Here is a 20,400-nt window from a genome sequence, read left to right as displayed (position 1 = left end):
TTCAGTCAGCTAGACTATGAGCAGATGTGTTGAGAGCTGTTAGACGGTCAGAGCAAAATCTCCATCGAGACTGCTCCACTCTGTCAACCGTGTCTATCAAGACTTAGGATTTGTCGCCTTTTAAGCCTATTTATTAGGTCTGGAGTGGTTAGTTGCGTGGCAAGCTTATTAGGATGCATTTCTAGCCTTTTTCTGTATTTCATACTCCAGGTCTTGATTTCCTGTTTAACAGTCCTGATTTTGAGGTGTTCATGAATCTCCGATGTTTTTATAAACCACGGACAGTTCGATATTTGTTTCAAGATGTAATTTTGAACCCTCTGTATGATACTTATGTTAAAGTCACACGCCGAACCCCATAGTTGAATCCCGTATGTCCAAATTGGTTTCAAGAGCATTTCGTAGATGAGTAGCTTATTATCTACTGACAGCTTGGAATTTCTGCCAAGCAGCCAGTAGAGTCCTCTGTATTTCAGGTTGATTTCTTCTCTCTTCTTCTGTATGTGTTGTTTCCATACGAGTCTCCTATCAAGGTGTATTCCCAAGTATTTCACGCAGTGTTCTTGCGGGAGTTGTTGATTGCACAGAGTTACTGGCGGACAGTCTCCTCTACGGAGAGTGAAGGTTACATGAACGGATTTTGTCACACTAGTTTTTATTCTCCACTTTGAAAGCCAGGTTTCAATTTCTTGCAATCCAGTCTGTAGGAAGTCTGAAGCTTCGTTTGGGCTATTGCTACATGCCAGTACAGCGGTATCGTCTGCGAATGTTGCTAATGTAACATGTTCGCTTTGTGGTAAATCACATGTGTAAATGGTATACAAGACTGGACCCAGGACAGACCCCTGCGGTACACCAGCTTTGATTGAGTGAAATGGCGATGTACACTCTTCTTCTCTTATTTGAAATATTCTTTCTGTTAGATAAGATTTTATGATGGGGAAGAATGTACAGGGTAGAAGAGTTTTTACTTTATACAAGAGACCTTTGTGCCATACTCTATCAAACGCTTGCTGCACGTCTAGGAAGGCAGAGGAGCAGTACTCCTTTCTCTCTAGTGCCTTCCTTATTACAGAGCAGATTCTATGGACTTGTTCCACAGTGCCATGGTGCTGGAACCAGAATTAGAATATTTTTTTTAGATACCATGCTACAAATACTGAAGTGACGGCCAAACCCTACGATTCCTTAAGATGGAGAGGATTTCAAAGCGGTTCCTAATATTCAATAGACAGCCTATGTTTGGAAAATAAGCTTATAAAGTTTACGTATTAATTTCTTTCGCCTTAAAACGTCATTACCATAGACCTATATAGTAGGGACACGACATATTGTTCTATACGTACAATTGCTTATATCAATAGCACCCATTTTGAAGGCACACACATAAACATATATCTATCTCGTTCTTACCCAACACTTTAACTCGCAGGAAAACAATATAACAGTATTTCAGTGCGTACATAAAATGAAACATGAATATACGTAAATGTCTAATGAGGCCGAAAATCCGCCATGCTTAGCGCACCAAATGTCATTGTCACGTCAGTTCGGCGTCTGTTTTGGGTTGTACATTATTTATTGACTTTGATATCGATTTAATATGATTACTTATATTAAATTTCTTATTTTATCATGCTTAAAACATACAAAATAATAATTAAAACATATTTTATAGGATCTCAAGAAAGTCGATGCCCCAAAACTATTATCTATATATATTTAAATTCATTATGAAGCCCTCATCCGAAAAATCGGACACAATTTTTCGGTCGGAATCTATTGATCATGACACTAATCATAAATACCTCTTAATAAAATGTGTCATCAAAACATATTTAGACATTCTGTTTAGATATTTCGGGGAAAAGGCAAAGGGTGCGGCGCACCTTCCTTGAGGTGCGCTGCAGTAGTGTGTTACGGACTTTAGAGTCAGCAAAACAATTAAAATAGATCGTAATAATCCAAAAAAACACGTACTCAAAATACGATAACATTTAGCATACTAGAAATGGACACCGATGGCACTGTACTACGCAATATCTTTATGTTTTGCGGCAAACGACAACTTTATAAAATCAGTGTAGCAAATTTTTAAAATCGTCATATCGTTTAATTGGCAAATTTGAAGCACGAACTCGTCTTAGATTTCACATATTATCTAAATCACATCATCTTTGCACATAACAATATACTTACTTCCTATTAAGTATAAATTCTACAAATAATTCATACTCAACAATATTTCAAATAAAATGAGCCAAGAACGTTTATCGATAAAACCTACTAACATTAAAATCTTCTGGGCAGCACTAAAACCGCCATGTTTTGTGGCCAGATGACGTCACAGTGGCACGAATTTTGTTGACGTTTCATATCCTTAAGTTTCCTACATCAGTGGTCGTTACGGATCCTCCCGATCCATTAACGGGGCTTTTAGGTACCACGAGTATCGGCCACGGTCCTCGTCGCACCCGTCGCTTGCGACGTAGGGCTCGACGAGCGAATTAACTCATAGACACAGCCCATTGAGTTTCTCGCCGGATCTTCTCAGTGCGTCGCATTACGGATCCGGTCGTAGATTCTGCGAAGCACTACTCTTGCTAGGGCCAGTGTTAGCAACACTCCGGTTTGAGCCCCCGTGAGCTCACCTACACGTTAGGGTGAAGCTGAAATAACCTCTCAAGGCTAACAGCACAGGAAGGAACTTTCATACGAACTAAAAACTTGCCTGCAGATAAGCAACGAACATTCTGTCTAAATCTTCTGTATTATGTTGAGGTAGTGGAGGTAAGACGCTCAGTGCAATTTTAAAATCAGTCAGTAAAAGAAAAACATGAATTTTTTTTGAAGATAATTCTGGTAGTTTTGTATGCTCACGTTTGTTAATGGCAATTTAGAAAGATCTCCTTTTTATTAACTAAGCACGATTCACCAGTTTTTCTTGGAATAATTTACGTCTGCTACTTTCATCCCACACACGTTATGACTCTGAATTGAACTCTCACTTCGATGTTTTCGTAGTCCTACAGCATGTCTTCCTTTACAGAAAAATTAAAATAATATTTCATAACAGGCAGTAGTGGCGCAATGCCCCTGGAGTTTCCAATATCCATAGGAGCAATGACCACTAATTTCACTTACGCATCAAAGATATAATGTAACTCCATCCTTTCAATTCAATTTTTTTCCTACCTAAGCTTGTAGCCTTAGAGGGCTATGTTAACGTAACACTAGCTCTAGCAAGAGCAGTGCTTCGCAGATCGGAAACGCGACCCACTGAGGAGGTCCGGCGAGAAATTCAGTGGGCTGTGTCTGCGGGTTAATATTATGAAAGACTTGGCTGTGTCTATTATGTTTTCTTTGCCTGTTCTATGTCTTTACCAAAGAATAAATCAAAAGTCAATGTCAAGTGTTGGCAATTTCATCATAACACGCAAAAATAAGTAGGAACTAAATTTTTTTTCAATGGAATAAAGGATATTTTCCTTAGTTAATAGTTATTTATTGGCTTATGTATTATTAAAAAGTAATTCCTTCGAAATGGCTACAAGTGATAGTGAAGATTTTGAAAGTGCCGACGAGGGACAAAATACACCTATAAAAAGGATAGAAAAGAGCGATTATCGTCCTCTAATTATACCGAAAATAGTCGGGAATTGGACCACAAAATAAAAGAAACACAATCTTCATCTACCGACACTGTGAAAAACAAAGAGGAACCTGTAAGTCATGCCTTCCTTCATGCTCATTTTTAAAGTTTTTCAGGAACATACAATACTGTCTTTAACGCTTTTTATGTATACATCGGAACATAAGGTGTCTTTTAAGTAAAATTAAAGTTGGGGTCCCACTAGTTTTGTTTCAATATAATTCATGTTGAGCTTTATTTTGGAAATTTTATTTTTAAGTCAACAGCTGTTATTCAAATTTACTATAGAAAATTTTGCGTGTAATCTATATTCCGTTACGCTATCTATTTTGTCAACTTTACTGTGTATAATCTAACAGTATCCATTAAATTATCATCCATAACTATATACTAACAAAGTCATGGTAAATGAGATTATAAAGAAATATTTTTTTTGGAGAACTAATCATAAATGCATATTCCGTGATATAATCATTTAAGTATGGGTTTTTTATGTAAGTTTAAAAAAAGGAGTGTCATTTGTAATTTCAATCTAGTGAAAGTTCAGTACAACTTATAATGGCATTTGTTAATTCGGCAAAATTATATCACAACATGAATACATTATTCTAATGATATGTGCATTTAAAATTACAATACGTATAATGTATACAAAAAATTTCAATTTGTTTTTAACTTTTGTAGTGATCCACATTGAAAACTCTATTTTATAATGACTCGTTAGGTTAACTTTTAGTTTAATGACTTTAAATATTAAGGTACTTTTGAAAATCCTATGGCTTTAACCCAAACACATCTCTCCATTCCAATCCCCTGGTGTAAATGTATTATATCGAAATTTTAATGAGTCGTAGTCTAGTCTTGACTAATTTCTTATACGAGAGAAATTCTAGTTACCCAAGAACAGCCTTTAACACTTTCCCGTCCGCACTTCTCCTAAACATTTATTTGCTGGCATCGGCAGTACTAATCTGGATTACTTGGCTTGTCACCGGCCGTTCTTGATTAATATCTGGGAAATTATAAATCGTAATTTTTTATTAATTTCATGATTAGTTCTCATAGATTCTTAGCCCCGTTGCCCTACTTTCATGAAACTTTGATATGTTCATGACACCACATTGGTGAGGCTGGCAGTTGACCGCTACTTTACCCACACGACACCACCGGTATTGCCGGACTGCAAAGTTTTAATAGATTTCAATTACAGAAATCTTCTGACGGTTGGGATGATTTTGATATTGATGATGATGAAATATTGGTAGCACAAAACGCAGTACCCTCTAACACTCATGTACTGCAGTCCAATAAAAATGAAACCATAGACTCGAATTACTCACAAGACAAGACAACAAAGAAATCTGAAGAAACAAAGAGTAAAGATACAGGTTGGGATGATTTTGATGATTGGGGACAAGATGATAATACGATTGAGGTAATAACTACTATTTATTATAAATTATTAGTGACTCTGCTAATGCCCATGCTTTTAATATATCCATAGAAGATGTACAAGTAGTGGAGTGATAAATGAAAATATATCATTTTGAAACTAAACTAGTGAAATTAACTTTTAATTCCAATGAGGTCACTGAATTTTACTGGAATATATCATCATACACTGCTGCCACAAATAAAAAAGTATTCAAATAATTTATTTTATGAATTCAATCAAATGACATAAATTTTTTGCCTAATTTGATCTTTCAGTCCAACAAAACATCCGATATCAACAAGTCAACGCTTTATATTTTTTTCCATACGAAAACATTTCAAGATAGCTAATTTATAAGTTACATTTGATATAAATGCTAGTTTTCATTAAACAATTAACAAACAATCAAACATCAAACAATAAACAATTCGGGTTTACCAGGGGTCGCTCTACAACTGATGCAGGTGCTTATCTAGTCAAAAATATTTTTAAATCTTGGGAGGAATCGCATGATTGTCTTGGAATTTTCTGTGACTTGTCCAAAGCATTTGACTGTGTTGAACATGAAACATCGGTGAGGAAACTACATCACTATGGTATTAGGGATGGTGCATTGGAACTTATTACTTCCTATTTATCAGGAAGGATACAAACAGTAGATGTGAAAAGTAATAGATCTTCAGGCACCTTGTTGAAAATGGGTGTACCTCAGGGTTCCATTTTGGGTCCTTTTTTATTTCTAATATATATAAACGATTTACCTAGTTTTATTGAGTCCAGACACGAGGTCGTATTATTCGCAGATGATACATCTTTATTATTTAAAATTAAACGACAATTACAAGTCTATGACGAAGTGAATGATGCGATTTCGTGTGTGGTTCATTGGTTCCGTATCAATAACCTATTATTGAATAGTAAGAAAACTAAATGTATTAAATTTACTTTAAAATGTATTAAACCATCTTTAAATGTGAGACAAGTGGAGAGTGATGTCATTGTTTCTGAGGAATCATTGGAGCTTGTTGAGTCAACCGTATTTCTTGGTATAACAGTGGACTCCAAACTGCAATGGGGACCTCATATTCATAAATTGGCGAGTAAGCTCAGCTCTGCAGCATACGCAGTAAAAAAAATTAGAATGTTAACAAACGCGGACACGGCTCGTTTAGTTTACTTTAGTTACTTCCACAGTGTCATGTCCTATGGCATTTTGCTATGGGGCAATGCGGCCGATGTAGAAATGATATTTATTCTGCAGAAAACAGCTATATGTGCTATTTATAACATGCACTCAAGGGAATCCCTGAGGGAGAAATTTAAAGAAATTAAAGTTCTCACTATGCCATCCCAGTACATTTTTGAAAATTTGATGTATGTTCGTAAACATATTGAGGAGTTTCCTAAACAGTCGGACATACATAATAGAAATACTAGGAACAAACACAAGCTTGTTGTGCCGATGAGTAGATTACATAAGATACGAAATTCATTCGGGTGTTTGTCTGTGCGCCTGTACAACAAAATCCCACAAGATGTTCAGAACCTACATATACATAGGTTTAAGAAAACTATTAAAGAACATCTGTGCAATAAAGCTTACTATAAAGTCAATGATTATCTAGAAGATTGCACAAAGTGGGAATGAGTTGCTCGCTCCAGGCATTTCAATATTGTAGTAATTGTTACGTTATATTACTCATTGTAAAAAATTCATATTTAAAAAAAATCTAATATTAAAAAATAAATAAATAATAATTTCATATGTAAAAAAAAAAAAACATGCCCGCTGAGTTTCTTGCCAATTCTTCTCAGGACGGAGGCTAGTTCTTGTGAATTGGCGGTAGTTTTTTTTTTGACGTTCAACAAGTATGTACTTCCATTTATGTTGAATAAAAATTTTTGATTTTGATTTTTTTGATTTTTTCAAAATTGTGCTTAATTTTCAATGATAATAATTTAATTAAAAATATAAGTTTATATAACTTGGCACTTGACTGTACACTTCGCATTTCCGATGCATAATTGTAATGTTCACCACTTTCAGGAGGGCTGTGTTTGCCTCCTTTGCAAATAAATAGCATTAATATCTAAATTTTGTGTTTCAGGATCCCTATAAACCAATTCAGACTCAGCCAACACGACAGGAAACAAAATCAATTTATCCTGATATTCAAGAGGTTACAGAAAAGCTAGCCAATACTACGACAACCAGCACTACCAGGGCTGGGGTTGGGGATGGAGTGTAGACTCCATATTGACTACGGCAACTGCTGGTATCAGTACACTTACCAATCAAGTGTCTCAGGTATATTTTTTTTCTGTAAATATAAAACAATGTTGCTATTAGTTCAATGTATCTCTTAGCAAAGGTTCACGTTGGCAACTATTATAAGCAACTCTAGGGAATATATTAATTTTAAAATCAAATAACATTCAAACTGATAATTTAAAGTAAAAAAGTTCAATTTTGGTTGAATCTGATTTATTTAATCTGGTTGATTTTGAGTGGCTTAAGTTCCAGAGATACCATAAGAAATAAACTGCCTTTAAAAACAATTATTTTGGTAATTCAGATCCGAATTTTAGTTGAGAATAGTGTTCATGAAGACTTCAAGGGGTGACCTGTGACCACAATATCATATGACCTATTTTTAAAGAGTTCTTGTAGAAAGGGCAAATGCAGTGTAAGTAGTCTACAGGCTGAAGTATGACACTCGTTAAATTATTAAATGAATAAAGTACTCCGTGGGTTCATGATTGTGTATACATATGTAAAACTAGATTAAAATTACCGCTAGTGGCGAAAGTCAATTCGGAAAATCCTAACCTGAACACGAAATTATATTAGGTATCATATAGAATATAGGGGAACCAGTAAAATCGTTCAAAAAAGTTATTCTATAGAATGTAGGTATCTAATACTGAATCTCATATTTCAGGGCATCTCGACGGTTTTAGAAACCAGTATCGGTGCACCAGACCCTGAAGAGTTAGCGAGACAAACTGCCAAAGAAAAAGAAGCAAAGGCAAATAGTCCTGATGGTTTAGAAAGTAATATAAATACGAATAATGACAAAATCGAACCAAAAAGCACGAGTGATGCTTTTCCATTTAGAGGTCTTATCTCAGAAGTGACTAAATTTGTTGAAACTACCGGTAAGTTTTTTTATTACTATCAATAGGAAGATGATCTCACTACCCACTTACGTGACAGAAGCCCATAGATATCACAAAGTGAAAACTTTTTTACAATTAATTTCACAATTACTACAATATCACAATTATTTTCACTCAGACATGATGATAGCCAAGTGTGTGAACTCACGAAACTAAAATACGGCTAGGAGTACTATAGAAATCAAAATGAAAAGTAGGAAAATAAGATAAAGACTGCTCCGATCAACTGACCAATCCATATTTATACATGGTAATTAAGGCTGGCAAAGCCACGGGTAAACATTTGTTAATTATATATAATATACATATAATTTAATTTTTCGTATATGTAATTTTTCAGGCACTAAAGTCATATCGGGTGGCCTAGGCACTCTGGAGACGATTGGTAAGAAAACAATGGAAGTTCTTCAAGATGGAGATCCTGGGTTGGCAAAAAAACGAGCACTACTCGGCTTAGCTCCTGACGAGAAACCGGTGCTGTCACAAATACTGAGAGAAGCGAAAGCTAAAGCTGACGAGGATGACAGAATAAGAGAAGAAAAGAAGGAAGCTAAAGAAGTACACTATGAGAATTTGTTTGACGATTTTGAAGGTTATTAATTTCGAATTATGTTTACCGTCAGTAGAAAATAGACATCTTATAATACTTCTATAGTTACTGATTGGCTATTAGACCTCGTGAATCAGCATCAGATCCTAGCCAGAATTAGTCAGTCACTGTCTTTGTTAGTTATAAGACACTCATAATCCTAATTTGGGGCGTGTGAATTTTAAATGAGATATTTTAAATTATTAGGTTCTGTTCAGTTTCATTATTTATTTGATAATTTCCAGGTCTAGTTCACTTGGAAGCCTTAGAGATCCTATCTCGGCAAGTGAACATGAGAATAGAAGAACGGATGCGAGGGCTCTCGCCCGAAAAACGACAGGATCTTAAGGAAACTTTGCAGCAGGTTGCCGGTACGTTAGAATTATCTTCGCCCTACGTTCTCTCTTCACGCTTTCACTATTTATTTACTTAATATCTGATTTAATGTTACAACAAATTTTAACATAAAGGTAGTGTTAATCCCATATATGAGGACGTCAGCGCAAAAGTGACCTAACGCACATTTCTTCATATTCGTGCTTATATGTATATTGCAATTTATTTAAAACTTAATAAATTTTGATGCAAAACCGGCCTATCCCTAGTTTCGCCCATAGATAACAAATGGCTTCGTAAACATTATTTTAGCGCGTATTGTTTTTGCCTACGAATCAGTGTAAAAGTAAATTCAGACCTCATTATCTCCACACTTACTATGGTCATATTATATGAGTAAAAGCAGGAATCGTGTTGTTTGTCCGCGATGCACTTATGAACCAATGAACCGATTTTAATGAAACTACGCATACAGTGTGTGATTTGGTCCGGCTTGAGAGATGGATTAGCTTAATATAAGACAAAGTGTCACTTGTGAGCTCTATGAGTCTTTAAGAGATGGCGCTGTATTGAAAATTGTAACGATTGAGTTAAGCTACAATTTTGATATATATTTAAAATAAAGGTCAAAGTTTGTTCTCTATGCATTCTTGGTATAGTAACCGGCAAACTTCTTGAGCAAATGACCTTGACTGCGCAGAACCGAATTTTAGATCACTTTGGTGGTGAGGGTGAGGCGCGACGGCAGGGGAAATCGTATCGAGCGCGTTATTGGTAGATCAGTCGAACCTTGCGTCCCGCACCGCGCCCTCTTTCCGCTTGCTCCCAAAAGTACGCTTGCGTACAGTAAAAAGTCTATCGTTATTAATTATTAAGTTATTTGTTATAATTGCTTGTTGACTTTGTTGCCATTGCTATATGTTGAGTGTTTGTTGATTTTTTATAAAAAATACACTATGCCGCTAAAACTGGTGTAGTATTCAAAAGAAAGGGTAGAAAAATTGTGTACGACGTATATTGCTTCATTATAAAACAGGGGAAGAATTATATGGAAAAAGTAAAACAGACTTTGGAAGCAAGAAAAACATCAGTGAGTACTGTTAGGTGCATTATTAACGAAGCTAAAGGCTCTGGCTTGCTCGCCGTGTTTCGGACTCCGGGTAAGAAAAGATCAGGGAAGAAGAAAGCTACCGGAATGGATAGTTTCGGTCAATCTGTAATAAAAAGATGTAATCATAATAACTACATAACAAGCAGCGAAACTCCGTATCGTAGAAAGGCTTCGAAAAATTTAAAGAAGATATAAATTTTAATGGCTCGGAATGAAGCTTACGACGAATTATGAAAGAGCTAGACTTCAGATGCAAAACAGAAAGTAATCGGAAGCTGGTAATTGAAAAAAGTAACATTCGATTACTACGAATCGAATATCTTCAAAAAATAATTAATTATAGACAAAAAGAAGACCGAACCGACTGAGTTGTAAACTACACCGATGAGCCCTATGTCGACTCATCACGATCACTCGGGTGATGAAAACAGTGATGATGATGATGGTCAAGATTATGATAACGAAAAAAAAAATTACAAATACCAGCTTCGCTTCAACTGAATAAAGACCTGGCAACAGCTCTAGTTTTGACTTAATAGAAGGAATATCTATTTTACCCCAAGATTAAATTATTACAATTATTAACCTATATTTTTTGTTGATGTTCTAATAAATATATAAATAAATACATAATATGTTGATTTTAATAATTTAATAGCATTATGACGTAAGTAAATAATGTTTTTGCACGTGAGTGTACCATGCGCGAACTTACCCCCACTACGTCGACAAATGCTCAAGAAGTTTGCCGGCTATTATAGAGTTGGTTCAGTTTTGTTTGGCGATCCAAGGAAGGATTCTGTATTAGTACTATTAATGGAAAATGGATGGCGCGTGAATTAAAAAAAATCTAGGCATCTTTGTTATAGCCATAATCACAGCGAATTGTTACCCGCGATTACTATAAATTAATGTATTAAAAATATAATGAAGTTTGATCAGAATAGTCCGTGTTCTGAAAGACACCCACCCGCACAATGAAGATCTTTGAATAACTGACAGAAACCATGATCGTTTCCCAAAATACTGATATTAGTTGTATTATCTATGTTGCTTCCAGAGTTATGTGAGATGCCCGAAGACGACGAAAACGATAATGACCCATCAGAAGACACGTTCGAATCTGAGGCTTTCCACGAGAGACTTCAGACCGCGACTCAAGATCTCGGGCTGAAGTTACAATTTCAGCCCATCGTCAAGTACGTACTATGTACAGGGTGTTCGGAAACCGAAAACTAATAATGAATCCTAGAAATATCCATCTGCAGTCTAAAGCCAAGTTAAGGCGTTGAGCTCCGACTTCAATTTGTTTTTTCAATATAATGACATGTCCTTCTTCAAACGAGGCTTGTGGAGTGGAAATATTAAGCGGTAGGCAGCGGCTTGGCTCTGCCCCTGGCATTGCTGAAGTCCATGGGCGACGGTAACCACTCACCATTAGGTGGGCCGTATGCTCGTCTGCCTACAAGGGCAATAAAAAAAAATCACACAACTTCACTCGTCGCGTTCCCGCCAAAAAGTCCGTGTTTACTATCATGCTATGCCCGTTACAGACAGTACACAGAAGCGATAGACTGGTTGTCGTCGGGCGGCGAGCTCACAGAGAAGCAAGTGTACAAGCGCGCGGTCGCGAGCCTGGCCCAGGCGACGGCGCTGTCGGTGGAACTGTACCACAAGGCCGGCGAGATGCTGCTGGTGAAGCCGCGTCGCTCCACGGCAGACGAAGCTGACGCCCTCACTCAGTACGACGAAACGTTTACATCAACTTCGATCTGTGTGCTTAGTGCGAGTCTTTTAACGTTCTCGATAGCGTAAAAGTTAACTCAAATTTGCATGCAGTTGGAACAGCGCCCCTAGCGGCAAACGTTCCAACACTATACAAAATTGCATTAACTTTTACGATATCGAGAAGGTTAAAAAACTCGGACTTACTGGTGCTATCAATGAAAGAACATTCGTTCATTAATTATTATTTTTTTGCTTATGTTGATGGAGCCCATATATGTCTAGACCGTGGATGCCGCCACCCACATCGAGACATGACTTCTAAGGTCTCAGTGCTTACAGTACAACGGTTGCCCCACCGTTCAAACTAAAACGCAACTTTAATATCGTCTTCTCGCATTAAAACTGTATAATCTCAAAACTTACTAATTTTACAGGAGAGTGTTTTAAAGGTTTAACATGTGATGTTTTTAATATTAATCGTCTTGGCAGCATTTATAGCTTGGTTTAGCAAAACTAAACTACGCTCTTTTGACAGTATTTATGAGAAAAATACTGGTGATACCAAATGATTCCGCATATTAACTAAATTTAGATTTTTTTTTTAAATTGTACACTTTTAATGCGAAAAGACTATTTATTATGTTGTTTATACGATTGCAATGACATGATGCGATGAAATAGCAATTAGTGATGTCAATTAGCACCATTGAATGAATAACAGTAGACGTTATGAAAACGGAATAGTATGAGGGGAAGAACTGTCTTTACCGTCAGCCCTAATAGTGACGTCATAATCCGCAACGTTTTCAAAGTAAACGAAACAGCACAATTAGGGCTTTCGGACGAAGCAATAAGATTCAATTTCCACGTTTCAGAATGACCGCGGTACTGACCAAACACGTCAGTGAGTTGGCGACTCTCTTCACCGAGAAATTGAATGAATTGCAAACAGAGAATACGGAGCAAATACATAATTACATCACGAATATATTTTTAGAGGTAATTGCATCAATTTGTTTACTGTACATTCCACGAAAATAATATTAATTTTTAAGATACCTACTTGTTACAATGGATAGCCTATCGCTATTAGAATCTTGCTGAAGACAATACTGAAGATGAAAAGGTAAATGGAGAAAATTTTCAAATTAACTTCGCATACCATTGTTGTGGACTATGTCACTAGCACTGTAGATTTGCAAGTGAGACCACGTGTGTGAGTGAGTGCTTAGAACCTCATAGACATCACAATGTGACTGACTCTGTGGTGCAATAGTTAACTCCCCTGACTGTAGCGCCGAAGGTCGTGGGTTCGATTCCCACATGAGGCAAACATTCGTGTGATGAACAGATTAGCTTGCTCTTTATATTTTTAATTATTTAAACGTCTATATATATGTAACCTCTATTTGATTTATGACAAAAATCTTAAAAGAGGATAATATGTTATACAGGTGACATAAATGTTAATTTGAATATTGAAATATAAAAAACATAAATACTGGTGAAGCAATAGCTTTAAATGTTGTTTCTCTTTATAGAGCAACTCATTTTGTGCTATAGTTTTACTGGGCTAAACTTTATTTTGATGTGAATAAAACAATACATTGTATGTATGTATGTAGGTCAGTCTTTGGTACCCCTAATACAGGGAATACTAATTTGGAGCCGGATGAGGGAATTATTATTATTATATGAGCCTACCGCCTTTCTTAAAACAGAAGGTTGATATTTCAGTTCCACTAACAGATACCCTTCGACTTAACTACACACTACACTGAGACGAACTAACTGACTTCAGTGTGCTTAGTGCGAGTTTTTTAACGTTCACGATAGCGTAAAAGTTAACCCGATTTTGTATGCAGTTGAAACAGCGCCCCCAACGGCAGCTAACCTTATGGTAGGCAGCGGCTTGGCTCTGCCCCTGGCATTGCTGACGTCCATGAGCGACGGTGACCACTTACCATCAGGTGGGCCGTAAATGGCAATAAAAAAAAAAAAACTTAGACTAACGTTCCAACTCCATACAAATCTGCGTTAACAGCGCCCCTAGCGGCAAACGATCCCATTCCATAAAAATATGATCTAACTTTTACGCTATCGAGAACATTAAAAAACTCGCACTAAGCACACTGTACTATTTTTTAAAACCGAAACATATTATTGTACGAAAAAAATTGATGTGATAAATTTTCCATTTGCACATTTATACAGACATCTCATATTCTATTATATAGAATTTTTTTTTATTTTTTTCAGGCCGGCAACAGCTCGACTTACATCCAAAACGCATTCCAATTAGCGCTGCCGATATTACAAATAGGTGCCGTGTAAAAACACTGTACTTTATAAAGAAGGTGTAATGGATTCATACCCGAAAAGGAATATATGTAATTGGTATACCGATGGTCTTGTATCTAATTTGTTATCGGAGCTTTATAAGCTCGTTATAAGAAGATGATAAAAGAGGGCTATTAATATATATATATATATATATTTTTTTTTTAATGAATATTATATTTTTTTTATTGAAGATTTGTAAAGAATTTTACTGTTCGTAAAATACGATCTTGTTATTTTTTTTACCGACAGGATTTCGATAACAGATTCATAAAGCTCCGGTAACTAATAGAAAAAGGCTACTAAAGAACACATTCAATAACAAAGGTTTACAAATTTTATTTTGTAAAGCACGCAATGTATCACAAAAAAAGAAATAACTCGTGGGGTCAACGCCCTTGCGAGGGAACACGAAGTTATATGCCCATTGCCCTCTCGTTTTATTGCCAATATCTTTGGCTAGTTCAGTAAATGGATATTGTTTTCTGTTTACTTAAAGCTTGTAATTTCGATTAAGGGACACAATAAAATTTATTCTTAACAATTTGGTCCTTATCTAAAGAAAATCACAATAATCTTAATATAATGTAACCTTATTAAAGTTTTAGTATCTTAAACGGGCGCTTAAAGTAATAATCGATAGATGGCGTTATTAGTTGTCTGTATCGCTAAATGATTATGTTATGTTTTACTGGTGGTAGGACCGCTTGTGAGTCCGCGCGGGTAGGTACCACCGCCCTGCCTATTTCTGCCGTGAAGCAGTGATGCGTTTCGGTTTGAAGGGCGGGGCAGCCGTTGTAACTATACTGAGATCTTAGAACTTATATCTCAAGGTGGGTGGCGCATTTACATTGTAGATGTCCATGGGCTCCAGTAACCACTTAACATCAGGTGGGCTGTGAGCTCGTCCACCCATCTTGACAATTAAAAAAAAATGTAAATACAAAAATACATTTCCAATCTACTAATAAAGTCTGTGGTAATTAAGAGAAGGCATGATGAAGGCAGGATGTATGTTCAACTCTTGGCCTAAATGGGAGGTAATCGCTTCACACATGCAAGTTGCATTGCATGATGCAACATCGGGTTTTATTTTCAACGTTAAAGTATGTAAAATGCGTAATCTCGGAAGATTTAATTTTCTGAAGTAATTTGCTAGAATATAAATAATAGGTAGGTAATTAATTTCAAACTCATCCAAAAGTAACGTAATCGGTTTTTAATTGTTTTAATGCAATAATTCAGCTAATTTACTCGTAAGTAAATTCCCATTTCATATTTCCTGCTATGTATATATAGTAGGGAATATGATTTGTACTATGTACTTGGCACTATGTAAATGTGTACCTACATTTTTAATATTTCAAGATTAGTTGAGTATGTGAATTTTTAATTTTTTTTATTGCCAGTTCAAATTTTATATTAAATAAAAAGCTGTTTGTGATATATTTGTGTTTTATTAACCTTTTTGAAGTGCTGAGCTTTTTCACATACTATTTTGCAGAACTAAACGATTTTTGGAAAAAAAAAAACCTTATAAAACTTCAAAAAAAAATACAAAGAGAATGCTAAATTCACAGCAAAATAATTTTAAATTGTTATTTATATATTTTTTTACATATTAAAAACGTGTTACATATAATCAAACTCCGCAATAGTCGGTATTTCGACGCTCCGCACTTTATATGCATCAATAGAGAGTCGATCTATCGACGTTTCGCGCTCAATGGGTTAACTACAGTATTCTCTTAGGTTTTCGCGAGTTGTAGTCATAAGACATAATAATATATCCGACGTGTCGAATGTGTACTTTCTAGTTTTTGCGGATGCGGTCAACACTGGTTACTGGTGGTAGGACCTCTTGTGAGTCCGCGCGTGTAGGTATCACCACCCTACCTATTTCTGCCGTGAAGCAGTAATGCGTTTCGGTCTGAAGGGCGGGGCAGCCGTTGTAACTATACTGAGACCTTAGAACTCATATCTCAAATGTGAGTGGCGGCATTTACGTTGTAAATGACTAAATGTCTATGGGCTCCAGTAACCACTTAACACCAGGTGGGCTATGAGCTCATTCACACATATAAGCAATAAAAAAAAACAGAAATATATTGAAAAAAAATTAAACCGTATGAGTAATTTTAATTATGTTGTATTCAGTTTCTTTGTTCTTCGTAAAATTATGGCGCGGGTATTATTGTTCTTAACTATCAATTTGTTTTTGATTGTTCCAATTTAGTTTTTAATAGGCTCCACAATTTGAATGGCCGTTTGATTTGATCACATGATTTTTTCGCTAAATCTCTGAACGAGTCTCGGTCCGTCTGGTGTTAGGTGAGTGCGCCGCTGCCCGACTTGAGACGTGGAATCGCAATCTAAATCGTAATGACCTCGAGCTTATAAGCACCAAAAGCTTAGTCGGATGACGGATCGTATATTTTCGCCATTGTGCGAATTATGTACACCTGTTATCTCCTATTGTGAAAAGTCAAACATGGATATTCCGTTTATTGAATGCGAGTTTGTTTTAAATTTTCGCGTCTATTTATATGACAAATATTAAAAATTACAGGGTTCTGGCCACGAATTCCACATTTAATTTCCAGAGATGTTAACACCATTATCACGGGTAGATTAAAGATTGTCGGTAGGCTGCCAACGGCAGACAAACCTGTTAACCGTCTTTCGAGTCAGTTTTCGGATGTCACCACTGGTTCTCATTAGAGAATCTGAAGAGGTATAAGAAAATAAAATGCACATACATATTAAACGAACTGAAAAGATTCTAGGTAATAAAACTTGAAAACAACATTATGCATATATTTTGTAAAAATTGTGCAAGAATTATTTTAGTTGTAACATTAACGGTACATTAAGCCTCTTCTGTATGATGACCTGATAATTCTTTACGGGATGTCAATCCTTTTATTTTACGCTAAACAGGAAAACAATATAGCATTTGAGGCTCGGAAATGGGTTGAATTTACATGAAAACTATATTTTTCTTTTTGTGAAACTTGACCTAACTTGGTATCATCGACTTGTGTCTCACGCTACCCAGCTTGAGGCATGAGGTCGAAGTCTCTTGTAATATAAAATATCCCGTAATCTGAACACGTAACTGCTTCACTTGACAATAATATGCCATAACACTCATAATGTTTCCAATGAATTATTATTTTCTCGTATCTACGTACTATCCACATAAAGATATACGGAACGAACCACAAAAACCAGTCGGCTCACGTTTTTGGACCGCGTAACGCATCTGCCGGTGTCGACTGAAGAGAAAGGGTTCGTACAAAACAAAACATACATTCTGGGCTTCTTGTCATTGAATCCGTTTAGCTATTGTGAGATTTGCTGTCGGGGGATCGATGATTAGTTTACGGGTATGCAAGTGAATGTTTATTCTTCGTCTGTTGATAGATATACTTACTGTAAAATATAAAAACAGTAAGGTTGGCGTAAAAGGCCATATAAATCGTGAACAAACACACGTTTTTTTTTCCTATTGCTTAGATATGTGGATATGAGTTCTAAGTTTTAATTGTTACAGTACAAGAGTCACACTGTTGGAGTTTGAATATGAAAGTAATGGCAGGCAACACTTGACACATGTAAGGTTACAGTTTCGAATATTGGAATGCTTAAAACAGATGATTGTCTTCTCGTAAGTGAAGACAATGACTTCTCATCTAGACACGGACAGAGCAACTTCTAAGGTTTTATAAAAATAAAATATTGTAATGGCGTAATAGTGTTTGCAATATAATTATATTAACCATGAAGCAGAGTGTTTTTAAATAGCCCCTCACCTACAGAACTCAGTCCCCTCAAATTTAATCGTCCAACGCACACTTTTCAAATTGAACCACTTAACTACTTCATGGCAGAAATAGGCAGGACGGTGCCTATTGCTACGGGCTCACAAGACGCTTGACCATCAGTAAGATCAATGCAATTGCTGCCCACTCATTCTTTCTCTCCTATCTTTCTATTACCCAAGAGAATCAGTGATAGTGTATTGTGACCCCTAAAGGGTTTATCTGGCGCAAGATAGTTACGCGGTTCAAGTTGAAGGAAAGTACAATTCTTAATATACTCTTCTTCATTAAAATATAATAAAACTTTCCCTCTTCGTCTTATGATCTCAAGGTCGACAGTTGGCTTGTTATATGTCATGCACCTCCGTTAATTTATTTATGTATTAGTGTCACATGAAAACATACAATACCGACAACAAACAATTTATAAATAAGCTATTCACAAAATAAGTCAGGCGCATCCATATCTACTTATAAGATATGCATCTTATCATTTATGAATTAGAGATGCAGAAGTAGAAAACATATTATATACATATATAATACTAAATCATGGTCAAAGAAAAACAATTAAAATATAGATGGATTCCATTATTAAACAGTTAATTAACAAAATTAAATTACAAAGAAAACCTTACAAAATAAAGAAATTAAACATAAATCGAGTTTCAAGAGTACGGGATACAAATTCCTGACGCTGCACTAACTTTGTTAATCGGATGATACAAGTACAAACTATAAAACATGTTAAACGTCCTTGATTATTCTGATTAATAAATTAGCTGGAAGTAAAGGATAATTGACAGTCCCTTTATTGTGCTTTGTAAATTTATTGAAAACTAACCACCGATAGTGTCGTAAACTATTGAAGACATGAGTGGATGAAGGAGTTAAGTATCATTTTTAAGAATTTTCACTTTTTACATTAAATGAAGCTGTTATGTGCCTGTAAACCATATTAGACCTCAAAAGTCCGGGCTTAAAGGCTATTTTTAGAAATTACATGTGATGAAGGAGTTTATGCACGAAGAAAAAGTACATGTAATAAACGTTTTCTCAAAATTAACAGATTGTATTATATCCCCTTCATCCACTCATGTCTTCAATTTAGATACGAAAGAATACTTATTACCCATACTATCGTACCATATTTGGACGGTCAGTGGAAGTAACGACGCCTGAATGACAATCACATTCAATCAACAACAACAAAATGTGTTTGTTGACTGACAATATCTTCTATATATTAATACGTGAAGCAAAAACTTTTTACCGCTTTTTACGAAAATTGCGCAGACGGAGGAGTATGAAATTTCACACACTTATAGAGAATATAGAGAACAAGTGCAGAAGGCTAATTTTAACGATAAAAAAGACGTTACCATGTATTTGACACACACACGCATATAAATATACACTCTTTCGTTTATTGTTAAAGTCTGCGGTCAAATTGAGAATAAATTAATATATTTTGTCTTTAATATTATTTGTCTGTAGTGTAGTCTTAGCAAAATCTGTGATTATAGAAGTAAAGTCTTTGACAATAGAAATTAATAATGTGCAAACTTATAATTTTAATTAATAATTAAGGTTGAATTTCGACTAGTTGGCGACCACTAGTAATTTTAAATGATATGTTTATGATATGTACTATGTTTTACAATAATATTATATTGAGTTACTTTTTTTTTTTTTTTTTTTTTTTTTTTTCCTACCTATGCTGATAGCCTTGAGAGGCTATTTCAGCTTCACCCTAACGTGTGTAGGTGAGCTCACGGGGCTCAAACCGGAGAGTTGCTAACACTGACCCTAGCAAGAGCAGTGCTTCGCAGAATCTACCACCGGATCGGAAACGCGACCCACTGAGAAGATCCGGCGAGAAACTCAGTGGGCTGTGTCTAGGGGTTAATTCGCTCGTCGAGCCCTTCGTCGCAAGCGACGGGTTCGACGAGGACGGTGACCGGTGCTTGTGGTGCCTAAAAGCACCGTTAATGGATCGGGAGGATCCGTAATGACGTGCTTTGGGCGACGTCGACTGTTTACCATTCGATCTACAGGATCGGGTATGTAGTTTCCAGCGGCCACGACAAGAGGGTTCTCATGTCGTGCCGCCTTCTCGAAATGGTGCAATGATGCCGACTGTAGATACTTACTGACAGAGTCGAGCTCCAGGTCATCGTGGAGATCCACGTTCCTCAGGAACCA

General features: G+C 36.0%; 1 protein-coding gene and 1 long non-coding RNA gene across 2 annotated transcripts in view; both read left to right on the top strand.

Moving 5' to 3' along the window:
* The window catches only part of LOC149499584 (uncharacterized), a 138,304-nt gene that overhangs the window by 72,710 nt on the left and 45,194 nt on the right, over positions 1-20,400 (top strand). The gene's annotated exons all lie outside the window — the stretch shown is intronic.
* LOC114253098 (protein FAM114A2) lies at positions 3,406-15,817 on the top strand. The gene is given in 13 exon segments (XM_089739960.1): positions 3,406-3,598; positions 3,601-3,725; positions 4,863-5,076; positions 6,050-6,069; positions 7,196-7,306; positions 7,309-7,395; positions 8,030-8,246; positions 8,608-8,859; positions 9,102-9,227; positions 11,364-11,502; positions 11,857-12,045; positions 12,907-13,030; positions 14,291-15,817. Coding segments are annotated over 13 exon segments (1,734 nt in total). The 5' UTR covers positions 3,406-3,543; the 3' UTR covers positions 14,366-15,817.

Source organism: Bombyx mandarina, chromosome A1 (assembly GCF_030267445.1).
Source record: "Bombyx mandarina strain Sakado chromosome A1, ASM3026744v2".
In the NCBI taxonomy this organism is placed as follows: Eukaryota; Metazoa; Arthropoda; class Insecta; order Lepidoptera; family Bombycidae; genus Bombyx; species Bombyx mandarina.
The sequence above is the reverse complement of the archived record's forward strand: the minus strand, read 5'-3'. Positions and strand labels throughout refer to the sequence as shown.